The sequence below is a fragment of the Odocoileus virginianus genome, chromosome 29 (genome assembly GCF_023699985.2).
Source record: "Odocoileus virginianus isolate 20LAN1187 ecotype Illinois chromosome 29, Ovbor_1.2, whole genome shotgun sequence".
NCBI lineage: Eukaryota > Metazoa > Chordata > Mammalia > Artiodactyla > Cervidae > Odocoileus > Odocoileus virginianus.
Window position 1 is genome coordinate 18494626 of NC_069702.1, and position 14439 is coordinate 18509064.

General features: G+C 38.0%; 1 protein-coding gene across 2 annotated transcripts in view; it reads right to left on the reverse strand.

The window, feature by feature from the left end:
- Positions 1-3282: 3282 nt before the first annotated feature.
- Positions 3283-14439, reverse strand: part of COPS4 (COP9 signalosome subunit 4) — a 40801-nt gene continuing 29644 nt past the window's right edge. Inside the window, exons 8-10 of one of the 2 annotated variants that reach the window (XM_020892862.2) lie at positions 11460-11575; positions 9800-9884; positions 3283-3801 (exon numbers count right to left, since the gene is read on the reverse strand). In XM_020892862.2, the coding sequence (XP_020748521.2) occupies positions 3668-3801; positions 9800-9884; positions 11460-11575 (335 nt within the window). In that variant the 3' untranslated portion in view covers positions 3283-3667. The remainder of the gene's footprint in view (positions 3802-9799; positions 9885-11459; positions 11576-14439) is intronic. The other variant, XM_020892863.2, reaches the window with a different exon arrangement.

Sequence of the window (14439 nt, forward strand, 5' to 3'; positions counted from 1 at the left end):
TTCCTTAAATGTTTGATACCATTCACTAGTGAACTCACCTGGGCCCAGTGCTTTCTGTTATGGAAGGTTTTTAATCATTGATTTAAAAAATTTAATAGTTAGAGGCCTATTCAGACTTTTTTTGTGAGAATTTGGTAGATTATATCTCTCATAGAATTGGTCCATATCATCTAAGTTATCAAATTTGTCAGCATAGAGCTGTTTATAATATTTCCTTCATTATTACTCTAATCTTCATAGGATCTGTAGTGATGACCCCCTTTATTTCTGATACTAGTAATTTGTGTCTTCTCCTTATCTGGCTAGAGTCAACCATTTTATTCATTTTTTCAGAGAAACAGGCTTTGATTTCATTGATTTTCTCTTATTAACTTCCTGTTTTCAAGTTTCACTAATTTACACTCTACTCTGATTTTTATTATTTCATCCCCTCTGCTTACTTTGGATTTTTCTTTTTTTCTAGTTTCCTCTTGTGGAAGCTTAAATTATTGATTTTAGATCTTTCTTCTTTCCTAACACATGCACTGCATCCCACAAATTTTGATAAGTTGTATTTTCATTTAGTTCAAAATATTTTCAAATTCTTCTTGAGATTTCTTCCTTAATCTACATGTTATTGAGAAGTATGTTGTTTAATCTCCAAGTTTTGAGGAAATCTCCAGCTATGTTTCTGTTATTTCCAGTTTCATTTCATTGTGGTCAGAGAGCATACATTTTATGATTTCTATTCTTTCTAACTTGTTAAGGTGTGTTTTATGACCCAGGATATGGTCTACTCTGGGGAATGTTCTATGTGAGCTTGAGTGTACTGTTGTTGGATGTGGTTTAGAAATATCAGATTAGATCCAGTTGACTGATGGTGCTGTTGAGTTCAACTACGTACTTAGTAATTTTCTACCTGCTCGATCTGCCCATTGCCAACAGAATGGTGCTGAAGTTTTCAAGTATAGTGGACTCATCTTTATCTCCTTGCAGTTCTATCAGTTTTTGCCTCACATTTTTTGTTGTTAATATTCTGGTTTTAATGAAAAATATTGTGATTCCATTTTCTCCATCCTTTCTTAGTGTATCAATTATATGTATTTCTAAAATTTTATAGTTATGAAATTTCAATCTCTCTGATTACACTACACATCTGTCTTTGACATGTTGTCTACTTTTTCCCATGAGAGCCCTTAGCAAACTAAACATCACTGCTTTAAACTTCTGAGAATTTCAACGTCTCTGCCATGTCTGAGTCTGATTATGCTTGATTTGTCTTCTAATTGTGTTGTTTTTTTTTTCTTGCTTTTTATCATCCTTTGTAATGTTTTGTTTGGAGGGCAGACATGATGTATCAGGAAACATGAACTGAGGCGATCAGGCTCTTCTAGTATAAGGTTTTTTGTTAATCTGTTAGATAGGAGCTAGGCAGCAGCACTTCACATTTTCTATAGCTGTAAGTTTAATCAAAGCGGAGGCTTGATTCCTCTTATTTTTCTTGTCTTCTTCCCTGTTGTGTTTTTTCCCCTAGGAATTCTCTTAAAGAGCCTGACTTGGAACTCTTAGTCATAATTCACAGATACTACACTGGAATTTTGTTGTCATGGTGGAAGGGTGTGGAGAGCATTCAATTATCTTGTTATCTCTGTCCTTTCTTTAGCCTAGGTCCCTGAGCTGTGACCTTTAGAAGTATTTCTTAGACTGTATCTCTTCTCCCATGACACAAGGCTAAAAAAAAAAAGTGTTTAGTTGCTAAATCCTGTCACAAGTAGGCTAACAGGGACTGAAATTATCCAGCTGGCTTTTCCCCAGGTCAGATAAGGCCTTGGTAGAGTAATTTCCTTCAGAGAGCAGGCCTTTGTCATGGAAAATGATCTGGAAGTATTTCAAAATAGTTGCTTTCTCCTCCCCTGGGATCCCTCATCTTAATCATGATAATTTCCTGGAGTGCCACGGGGTTTTAACCGTCCTGCCAATCCAAACTTATTGCTATTGTTTAGCTGCTAAGTCATGTCCAACTCTTCAGCAACCCCATGGGCTGCAGCCCACCAGACTCCTCTGTCCATGGGATTTCCCAGGCAAGAATATTGGAGTAGATTGCCATTTCCCTCTCCAGGGGATCTTTCCAAAGCAGGGATTGAACCCACATCTCCTGCATTGCAGGCATTCTTTACCACTGAGCCACCACAGAAGCCCTAGTCCATGGTTCAGTTCAGTTCAGTTCAGTCACTCAGTTGTGTCCGACTCTTTGCGACCCCATGAACTGCAGCACGCCAGGCCTCCCTGTCCATCACCAACTCCCGGAGTCTACTCAAACCATGTCCGTCGAGTCGGTGATGCCATCCAGCCACCTCATCCTCTGTCGTCCCCTTCTCCTCCTGCCCCCAATCCCTCCCAGCATCACGGTCTTTTCCAATGAGTCAACTCTTCACATGAGGTGGCCAAAGTATTGGAGTTTCAGCTTCAGCTTCAGTCCTTCCAATGAACCCCCAGGACTGATCTCCTTTAGGATGGACTGGTTGGATCTCCTTGTGGTCCAAGGGACTCTCAAGAGTCTTCTCCAACACCATAGTTCAAAAGCATCAATTTTTTGGCACTCAGCTTTCTTCACAGTCCTACTCTCACATCCATACATGACCACTGGAAAAACCATAGCCTTGACCAGACGGACCTTTGTTGGCAAAGTAATGTCTCTGCTTTATAATATGCTGTCTAGGTTGGTCATAACTTTCCTTCCAAGGAAAAAGTCCATAGTTAGCCTCCAGTAATTTGTCAAAGTTACCATTTCACTATTTACCAGTTACTGGCCCAAGCTGGTCTGCTCCTGGTAAGCTGACCTCTACTCTGTTTCTGTGACTCTCTTTATTTCTCCAGTTTTGGGAGTGGTGGTGTGCCCTATGACCTCAATTCTCTGGTGGATCTAAGAAAAGGAATGGATTTTTTTCCACCTGTTAAACCTTTTCTTGCTGGGAGGATGGATTGACTACTTGAGCTCTTTACATGTTTGAGTTGAAACTGGTAGTTGCCTACAAACTCTTTTTTAAAAGTCCTTCCCCATTTTCTCTATGAAGGGAGGCAGGAATGATTCTGAGGAGTCTTTGCTGATCTTTCTCTAAATAAAAAATTCCCCACTGTGTGCTCAGACTTGGTACAGGTATTTCACGTGCTGACTCTTGGCTCTGTGACTGTGAATACCTAGGGAAGAGGCTTTTTGGTTTATCTTTTCACTTCTTGCATAAGGGACAAATAAATGTCTGCTTTTAAGTGAAAGGGAAAAAGGAACAAAACACCATTCACTAATTAAAAACAAACTACTACTTTTATTTGGCTCACTTCTCCATTTATTAGAATAACACACATGTGGAGAGGCACAATGCGCTTAAGTTTTACATGACTACAAAGTTATCACAAATCCCGAACTTCTTAGCCACAGTTATTTCACTTACTCTGTTTAAAGAAAAAGCTTTCAAAACATCTGAGTTAGCTTGATACACAGACCCTGAATAAATGGGAACTACGTACTTTTAAATGCTTGTACTTCCTGCTCTAATAATGTCTTCTTTAAATAGAATCCAGCATAAAAGGGATTGAAATATGTAAGGTCATGATGCAAGTGTTTCTGAGAGAGTGAAGTGAATCCGTACATGGAAACAGATGTCAGTGTGCACAGATGGTCTGCGAGGAGTCACTGCGCCATCTGGGCCTCCATGGCTTGTGCTGTCCATTCTGGGGCTGTCTGACTGATTTTCTCCAACAGGTTGTTCACCTGGAAGCAGAGTGACTGGATCTGTTTGTCCCATGTTGGCAGGGCTTCTCGTGCTAAAGAGAAAAGGAATAATGTACAAAGCTGAAGTCACTCCTTTGCAACCATAGTGAATGTGAGTTAGAAGACAAAATACAGAAACACTGATTTTTGAAAGTTTACTTCAAAACTCTTGGCTGATAAAATTAAGCTAATTATGCAACAGTTAAGAAAAGTACTCTAATCACTGGTACAGAGTATAAAACAAAACAAAGGTACACAAAATAAAACCAACCAAACCACCTCAACCACAACAATAAGGCGACTTCACCGAAGTCAAAGCACTGAAGTGCTTTTGTCACTCAGTTTATACCTTCGTAAGATCCCTGGAGAAGGGACAGGCTACCCACTCCAGTATTCTGGCCTGGGAGAATTCCATGGACTGCATAGTCTGTGGGGTCACAGAGTCCAAGCAGGACTGAGCGACTTTCACTTTCTTTCACTTTATACCTTCATAAGACACTGCCACCTGCTGGGGAAAGTAAGTCTATTTATCTACTCCACACTGTCTCTACTGGACTCTAAAAAATACTTTAATATTTAAACTCCAAACAAAAAACCTCATGATCTAGCAGGCTTTTCTCTACACCAGCAATCTGCAGTTAGAAATGAAAAACTATGGGGCAAGTTCCACCCAAAACAGCATCAACAATTACAAATTTGGGCACAGAATTAATGAAGGGAAAAAAACTATAAAATCTTAATAAAGGACATAAAATAACCTGAGTAGATACAAATCATATTTCCAGCTGGAAAAGATGTAATATCTTAAAAATATCAGTCCAGTATTAAAACATAAATTTAAAGAAATTTCCAAGACAATCCCCCTTTCTCTGTTTTGCTTCCTGAACAAGATAAAATTACTAAAGTTAATATGGAAAAATTGATGTTTGAGAATAGCCAAAATAATTTTGAAAATTAAAAACAGACAAAATTATAGTATATCTACACAACTAAGTATTATTCAGCCTTAAAAAGGAATGAAAAAAGTACTGACTACATGTTATAACATGAGTGAAACTTGAAAACACTACATTAAGTGAAAGAAGCCAAAAGGTCACATATTGTACGGTTTCATTCATATCAAATATCCAGAACAGGTAAATCCACAGAGACAACAGAAGTTAGTTGCCAGGGGCTGGAGAGAGAGAGGTATGAGTAAGTGCTTAAGGGCCATGGGGCTTCCATTTGAGAAGATGAAAATGTTCTGGGATCAGGCAGAGGTGGTGGCTGCACAACACTGTAAACAGACTAAATGATACGGAATGATTAATCTCACATATGTGCATCTCACCTCAGTTAAAAAATAGTAGTGGAGGGATAGGGTCTGCTTTATCAACAGTAGAATCTATTATAAATTTATTACCTAATATTGTTACAGACCCATGGAACCGAAAAGAGTACAAAAAGAGATCCAAATTAATCTGTGAAACCTGTGTGCGTGCTAAGTCACTTCAGTTGTGTCTGACTCTTTGCAACCCTGTGGACTGTAGCCCGCCAGGCTCCTCTGCCCAAGGGATTCTCCAGGCAACCATACTGGAGTAGGTTGCCGTGCCCTACTTCACAGGATCTTCCCGACCCAGGGATCAAATCCACCTCTCTTACGTTTCCTGCATTGGCAGTCGGGTTCTTTACAACTAGCACCATTTAAAACCTAATACACTCCAAAGATCAGAAAGGATGTTTTATTTAATAAATGATACACACATAATTGGCAATCTATCTTTAAAAAAAAAACAGCTAGACCACGACTGAAAATTATACACAAAAATGAACTACAGATTGAATTTGTAAATATAAAACAATAAATATTAAATAAAATTTAAATATTAATTTAACCCCAAAGTGAAGGAGACTTTCTTAATTAATACAGAAAACACAAAAGTCATAAAATTAAAAATGGACATATTTGGCTGCAAAATAAGCTTTTAAATGTGTCTGGGGTTAGGGTTTATGGTACACATTGCCTAATAGAAACACAACTGATAGAATGACAAAAGTATCTGTAACATTGAAATAGGAAAGGTATGGAGGAGAAAGGATAGAAATGTGTAAGAAAAAATAACATCAATTCACAGACAAGAAAATGCTAATGACCAATACATGGAAAGATTTAAACTTCACCAGTGCCAAGGAAATGCACAGTAAGACAATAATGCAGTATTTCCCCCCAACAACTGGCAAAAGATAAAAAGAAAAAGAATATCCAGTTGTTAAAGATTCATTCTCCCATATTGGTGGAAGTGTAAATGGCTACAGCTTTCTGGAAAACAAACTGGTAGTAGCTATTAATCAAAATACATATATCCTCTGAAGCATCAAAGTATGCAACTTCTGAGACGTCGTTCGAGAGAACTAAGTGTCCCAGGATTTAAAGATTAGCACAAGGAAACCACCTGAATGTCTATCAGCAGGTGAATAGTTGAACTCCATGAAATAACTACACAACTATTAAAACAAATAAATTAGATTTTATATCTAGTGACTTGAAAATATGTTCACAGTACATTAACTTAAAAAAAAAACACTTTGTAGAATAGTATGTACTTTAAAGTATGACGCCATTTTTTAAAATCCCTATGTACCTTTTTTTAAGTGTCTATACAAGTATGTAGAAAGACAGACAAGATTTCAGACTGATACTAGTTATGCCAGACAGATAGGGTTAGAGGAATGCAAGAGAAACTGAAAAGATATTACAGGCTCTTCCTTTAGTCATTGGTGTAAATTTACTTCTTAATAAGAGCAAATTTACCATTGCAATTTTTTTAATCTAAGAAAATTAGAAAGGAAAATATTTCATATTCTATCAAGTTAGCAAACATTAAATTGTTCTTTTAAAAAATAAATAAATAAATTGCTCGTTTACTTGGTGACCCCTCTGCTATACTATTCATCATATACTGTATTTGTTAATTCAATAATTATTTATTTCCCACTTACAATAGGCAGGGCACTGGAAAAGATGTTGGACATACCATGGAGAACAAGAAACACTTAATATTGATCACTAGGAAGCTGAGCCTGGTAACAGAAACAGGCATTTAAACAAAGAGCTACAGAAATGGAAATAATTATGATTAATGCTAGCAAGAAATTCAGGGTGACAAGAACATATAACTTAGAGCTACTCCTAAACTGAGGAGTCAGGAAAATCATTATTGATTAACACTGTTGAAACTAAGACACAGGGACAAACAGAAGATGACTGGAGAGGCTGGCTGTGAAGGGATGGCTATTTTGGAATGTCTGATGTGGGAAGGAACTTACAATGCTGGAGAAAACAAAGCCCTGTGGGCTGGACTGGAAAGAGAAATTCATTAAGGATCATGTGGATCTTTTGGAGACTGCAGAATTTTACTCTACAAGCAATGGGGAAACCATTCAATTGGGAATTCAATGGGGAATTACATTCAGTTAGCATGTAATGGAATAGAGTAACATTGAATCATTTGGTTTTTATTTCTTTTTTCTGCCTGTTTGCATTTTTCAAAGATCATGATCACTCTGGCTATAGGAGGGCAATGGGACTAGAAAGGAGCAGTTGCAGACTTGAGAAAAAGTTAAGAGGCTATTTCTTAAGCCCAGAAGGGGGTATGGGAGCTTAGAATAGACTGGTGACAGTAACAAATGAAGAAAAGTATGTGGATTCTAGATACACATAAGACAGAAAGTTGAAAGGATTCTGAGCAGCAGAGAAAAGAAGGGGTCAAGGATAAGGGTGCTGGAGAAAATGAACACTCTAGTTCTGGATAGCTGGTTGGCTGTTCAGAGAGGCAGGCATGGAGGGGAAATGGTGAATGTGGTTTTGGGTATGTTTCTTCTGAGACGCCCACAAAACAGTCAGGTGGGAAACACCTAATTCAATTAGAGCCTCTAAGTCTGGGCCTCAGAAGAGAGATTTATGCTAGAAATCTAAGTACTGTCTGCACAGAGATGGATCAATAGGAGTAGATGAGAGGGTACTAGGTTACTAGGGTAACTCAGCAGAGTGAGGAGAAAAAGGCTGAGGAGTAAGTCCTAAGCAGCCCCAATATTTAAATGCAAACCACGACAGAGTCTACAGAGATGGCTGGGAAGAATACCTGGAGAAAAAGGAGGAGAAATAGAACAGGGTGAAGGAGAAAGACAAGTCAAGAGGGTGGGAGGCAATCAAAAAGGAGTAAGTGGTCAACCCTATTTGGTATGATGTAAAGCCAAGATGAAGCCTGAAAGATAAAAGGATTTTACTAAAACAGAAGAGACCCCAGTATGTTTAAATATTGATAGAAAGAAGCCAACAGAGGTGGGGAAAAAAGGATGAAAATGGACAAAATAATTGCTAAGCTCAAGTTCTTTAAAAAGATTTCTTTAGGGGGTAGGGAGTGGCAGCGTTCAGAGAAGGGACACCAAGTGAAAGAACTAGAAAGAGAGATGGAAACCATCTCCAGTATAACACGAAAGAAGAAAAAGACAGAATTCAATCTATATTTCATATTTAGGAGTTTATAAATCTGATAAAGAAGTTAAGATAATTTCACACGAATAGCTTTTTTTTCTTCTCCCTGTGAACCAGAAATGCAGTTTTCTCCTGAATGAAGGAGGACAAGAAAGTCAGAGATTCAGGAAACTGAAATCTGAAACAGTCCCTGCAGAGTAGGGAAAAAGAGTGGACTAGAGAAATATATGAAGAGTCCCAGGCAGTGTTGAGAACCCAGGAACCTGGATTTGCAGTGGCATCAACCAATCTGGGACTCTGACTCTCCTCCAGCAACCCCAGTTCAGCTACTCAAGGACAGGCCTGGAAAAGCCGAAGGATGGGGTCATTCAAGGTGAAGACCTGCTGGCCAGCAGGAACATAGAGTTAGCAGGCAAGTGGTCTGGGCCTCTGTGAAAGAGTAACTGAAATGATGAACCAACTCTAAGCTGGATAGGAAGAATGGCAAAACTTTAAAAAGGGAGACTTCCCTGAGGTCCCATGGTAAGACTCTGTACTCCCAATGCAGGGGACCCGGGTTCAATCCCTGGTCAGGGAACTAGATCCCACATGCTACAACTAAAGAGTTCATATGCTGCAACTTAAAAAAAAAAATAAAAAGATCCTGCATGCCACAATGAAGACTGAAGATCCCAGATCCCACGTACCACACTGAGACCTGGCACAGCCAGATATAAATAACTTTTTAAAATAATAAATTAAAAGAATCTTAAAGGGCTAGGATGACAGGAAGAAAGTGGAAGTCACAGATGAAAGGCTTCAGTGCGGTCAAGGAAGAGGTAAGGCAGACGTACCTGAGAAAGATCACTAGAAAGGCTGGGGAAAGGCCACGGACAGAGTGCGATATTTCAAGTTACAACTGTCCAAGCAGAATGGTTCTGGTAAATAAGGTCCAGGGCACAAATGAGGTGGGAAGAGGGGCTGAGGAGGTATTAAAATAAATGAGAAAGTCGCAAGATCTACTTTTCTGTCTGCCTCCATCAGTTTAGTGAGCTGTTGAATAGGAAATGCAACTGTCCTTTCTACATGCCCGTTACATGGTATGTAGTCAATAAATGTTTGGTGAGTACATGAATGAATATAACAATCTCAGTTTCAGTTTTTTCTCCTTTACATTTGGACTGCAAGGAGATCGAACTAGTCAATCCTAAAGGAAAGCTCCAATATTTTGGCCACCTGATTCGAAGAACAGACCCACTGGAAAAGGCCCTGATGTTGGGAAAGACTGAAGGCAGGAGCAGAAGGGGACAACAGAGGATGAGATGCTTGGATGGCATCACCGACTCAGTGGACGTGAGTCTGAGCAAGCTCCTGCTGATGGTGAAGGATGGGAAGCCTGGCGTGCTGCAGTCCATGGGGTCGCAAGGAGTCAGACCCAACTGAGTGGCTGAACAACAACAATTTCTTTGGGAAATAAGTTCATTCCAGTAGTAAGACTCTGGGTCAAAGGAAGATGCTCAGCAATTGCTCAGCATATTTTAATCACAAATACACAACACTGTCATTTCATTATGCTATAACCAAGCAAAACTTCTTACTTTCAAAATGAACTATTCCATCAATCTGATCAATAAATCCATTCATACGTCCTTCTGTGATCATTTGCGATGCTATCTTTTCTGCCTGTTTAAAAAACAAAAAAAAAACACCAAAACTCTTAGACATTTTAATTATCATAGCAAGTTATTCACATATGCTCATCAACAGAACGGAAAACTCTTGGGTTAGCTGACCATCACTAAGCCTTACATATGTGTTCATCTGCCATTCATTACAAAAGAAATCTTGGAAATCTGACTATTTAATCCCCCAATTCTTTCCACATACAATCCATTATTTTACGTTAACTGGAATCTGTTTCTCTTGTTAGATTTTGAACAAGCACTTAGCCCTCTTAGCAATTTTTCTCTCTGCTCAAAATCAAACTCACAATTATTCTTCTCTCTGGGATTGACACCTCAAAAAAAATCCGTAGCTTTTCTTATTCTATCTCATTTCAGTTTTCACATTGTTTATCAACCCCAAGGCTATTTAAGACAGTAATTTCTTTTGAAGGAAAAACTGAAAGGAGGAAGAGTGTTCAAATTTAAAAGAGAAATGAAAGGATTTAAAAGACAATTAAAGGGGAGCAGAAGGCCGTCTAATTCCTAAAGACATACTTCATGTTTACTGTCTGTTAAGGAAATGGGGCTGTGACAGTCATTACAGTAATTCTGAACATGTTCATAATCAATCCTAACTCACTCCTGAACAGACTGTGACTAGCATTTACTGCTAAAAATATATTCACTTCCCTTAGTCTTGGCAAGGAATCATACCTCAAAGTCGAAGAAGCAAGCCATCTATTAATGGTAACTAAAGCCTTGGTTCCAAAATTGTTCCACTGCCTTTACTGTGTAATAAATGCATACATGTAAAGGCATTGTTAGTGAAATTTTAATTTAGTATTTTCTAACAGATAAAAGGGGATGTGATCATAATTACATGACTTCAAGGTCTACAAGTTAGTAAAAGTAAGGTTGATTGCTTGCTTTTATGTTATTTAAAATTAAAAGAATGTTTTGTAGATGACACCTGAAATACCCTCTAAGTAATACTGGCACTTTTCCAGATTTTATACACAGCCAACCAAACTTTATCATGACTAAGAATGAAATCAACTCCCCAATAACACAGGCAACTTCTTAAGTTAAATCAACCACAGAAGTTACAACAGAATAGCTTAGAATATTACCACAGTCATTAGAGGGCAGGAGAAAGAAGTGAGGCAAATGTTAGTTAAAAACCAGAAACCACTAAATTCATTCTAGGTTACTTTACCATAAATTACAACTTAAAAACCAGAGACAATTAATTCCATTATAGCACTATTTTAACACTCAAATAATTTATTTCCATTTATCTGAGGCTTTTTAATGTATGTTTTTGTCACAGCTGCCAGTATTTACCAATTACAGTCATCCCTCAATATCAGCCCATGGGGGGTTGGTTCCATGAGGGCCCTGGATACCAAAATCTATGGAGGCTCCAGACCCTTACATAAAATGGAGTAGTACAGTGAATACAGCTGGCCCCCTCCATATCCACAAGTTTTTCATCCACAGATATTGAGGTCCAACTGTATGTGTTTTATTTTCTCTTTATATCAATGATTTAGTCTCTTAACTTCCTTTTTATGTATTGCAAATAAGAAAATACCTTAGCTGCAGGAATCTCTAAAAGGGCTCCAAGTTCTTCAAAGGTAATATTGTTATATAATTTGCTTGCAGACAATAAATTGTGTTCAATAACAGCTCTGTCCAAGATGCTAGAACCTTAAATATAAATAAGAAAGTTATAACTTCGAAACTAGGTTTACACTCTTAAAAGACACATCTTTTTTTAAAAAAAATTTCCAGGCATGTAATAATTCATAATCATTGTCTTTATTCTTATCAAAATTTTAAAAGCAACCAAAATGCTCTAATTGATACATTTTTTATAACAAACAGTTAAATAAAAATAAAATTTAGAAGATGATTGGCAAGTAGTTACTTATTAGCTGAACAGATTTAGTCCTCTGGATTTGGGGTTTTGCTTCCTTAGACTAGTCAGCAGTTTCATTACTTTCTCTTCTCTTGCTATAAGCACAAATTTCATCAGCAAGCAGCAGCAAAACAATCATGCAATCTGTTCTGTAAGCTTGATAAGTCAAAACGTACAGAGCAATGGGAATGTCTCTGTTCCTCTGGGCACTGCACACGCACTGTACTGAGGCAAATGTGAGAAATGTTTGGAAGGCAAAATCCCTTTGTGAGATATCAGGCATAGGATCCTCCCCTAAGAAAGATAAAAGAGGGCCTGACAGAGTTCTGGACCTAAGGCCCCATCCTGAAAGTGTTAGACTGTTGGGCTCACCCAATCCTTTTTTTCCCTTTTATTGAGATATAATTAACATGTAACATTATATTCATTTAAGGTGTATAACACACTGAGTTGATATATGTATATACTGTGAAATGATCATCATCAGTTTAATTAACTAGCATCATCACCTCACAGTTATAATTTTTTTCTTGTGATGAGAACTTTTAAGATCTACTCTCTTAGCCACTTTCCAATATAAAGACCTAAATAAATAGGAAAATATGGAAGATTTAATATTGTTAACTCCCCAAATTGATCTACAGGCTCAGTGTGGTCCCTAACAAAATCCCAGCTGGCTTCTTCACAGAAATTGACAAGCTCATCTTAAAATTCACACGGAAATTCAAAGGACCCAGAGGAGCCAAAATAATTTTGAAAAAGAACAAAGCTGGAAGGCTCAAATTTTCTGATTTCAAAAATCAGATTGCTCAGACACAGCAATCAAGACTGGGGAATTCTGGTGTGAGGACAGACATACAGACTAACAGAATAGAATTGAGAGTCCAGAAATAAACTCACATTTACAGTCAACTGATTGTCAACAAAATTGCCAAGGTAATTCAGTGGGGAAATAAGAGGCCAACAAATGGTGCTAGGACAACTGAATATTCACAGGCAAAATAAAGTTGGACCCCTACTTAACATCACATACAAAAATTAACTCAACATTAATCAAAGACCTAAATGTAAGAGCTGAAATTATAAAACTTACAGAAGAAAACAGCAACTTTTTATGACCCTGGATTAGGCAACAGCCTTTTAGATACAACAAAAGCACAAGCAACTAAAGAAAAAAACACAAATTGGATTTCATAAAAATTAATAACTTCTGGGTTTCAGAAGACATCATCAACAGTGAAGAAACAACACACACAATGGGAGAAGATATTTATCTGGCAATGATAACATCTAGAATACATAAGAATTCATGCAATAATAAAAAACCAAATAACCCAATTTAAAAGTGGCCAATAAGCACACAAAAAGGTGTTCAACATCATTAAGCCCTCAGGGAAATGCAAGTCAAAACCATAAAACAAGATACCACACTTCATACCCACTAGGATGACTAGTGGGTATGAAGATAATCAAAAAGACAGATAATAACAACTGTAGGAGAAAATATGGAGAAAATGGAACCCTCACACATAGGAATGTAAACCGGGGCAGTCATTTTGGAAAACAGTCTGCAGCTCCGCAAAAGACTAAACATAGGGCCATGTTGCCGTTGCTGTTGTTGTTCAGTTGCCCAGTCATGTCCAGCTCTTTACGACCCCAGGGACTGCAACACACCTCTTTATCAGTTGATGGGCATTTAGGTCGTTTTGCTATTAACAACGCTGCTGTGAACATTCATGTAAAAGTTTTTGTACAGGCTGCGGCTGCTAAGTCGCTTCGGTCGTGTCCAACTCTGTGTGACCCCATAGACGGCAGCCCACCAGGCTCCCCCGTCCCTGGGATTCTCCAGGCAAGAACACTGGAGTGGGTTGCCACTTCCTTCTCCAATGCATGAAAGTGAAAAGTGAAAGTTAAGTCGCTCAGTCCTGTCCGACTCTTCACGACCCCATGGACTGCAGCCTACCAGGCTCTTCCGTCCATGAGATTTCCCAGGCAAGAGTACTGGAGGGGGTTGCCATTGCCTTCTCCGTTTGTACAGAAATTAGCTACCATATGACCCAGTAATTCCACTCCTAGATATACATCCAAGAAAATTAAAAATTAAAAAAATTAAAAACCTATGTCCGTACAAAAATTTCACGTGAATGTTCACAGCAGAACCTAAATGTCCATCAATTGATGAAATAAAATGAGGTAACACAATGTTATTTGGCAATAAAAGTGAATGAAGTACTGATATACACTACAACACAGATGAACCTTGCAAACATCAAGCTAAGTGAAAGAAGCCAGTCACAACAGATCACATATTGTATGATTCCATTTATATGAAATGATCAGAATAGGCAAATCTACAGAGCAGAAAACAGCTTAGCAGTAACACTGTAAAGCCCTGGGAATATACTAAAACCACTGAATTGTAGTAATAACAGCAACACTATGTCTCAAGAGTGCTAGCCTAGGGGTTGTAATGACAATAAACAAAGATGGTCAAGAAAAATAAAGTAATAAAGGCTAAAATGGAAGAAGATGACAAAATACCTGTCCTATATACAGTCTCCTGTGAGAAATTTGAAAATCATTTGCATTCTCAGAGATCCTAGTTAGAATCCCTCATTTTAGAAGAGTAATCTGATTTTATTTTTTCTTTCTT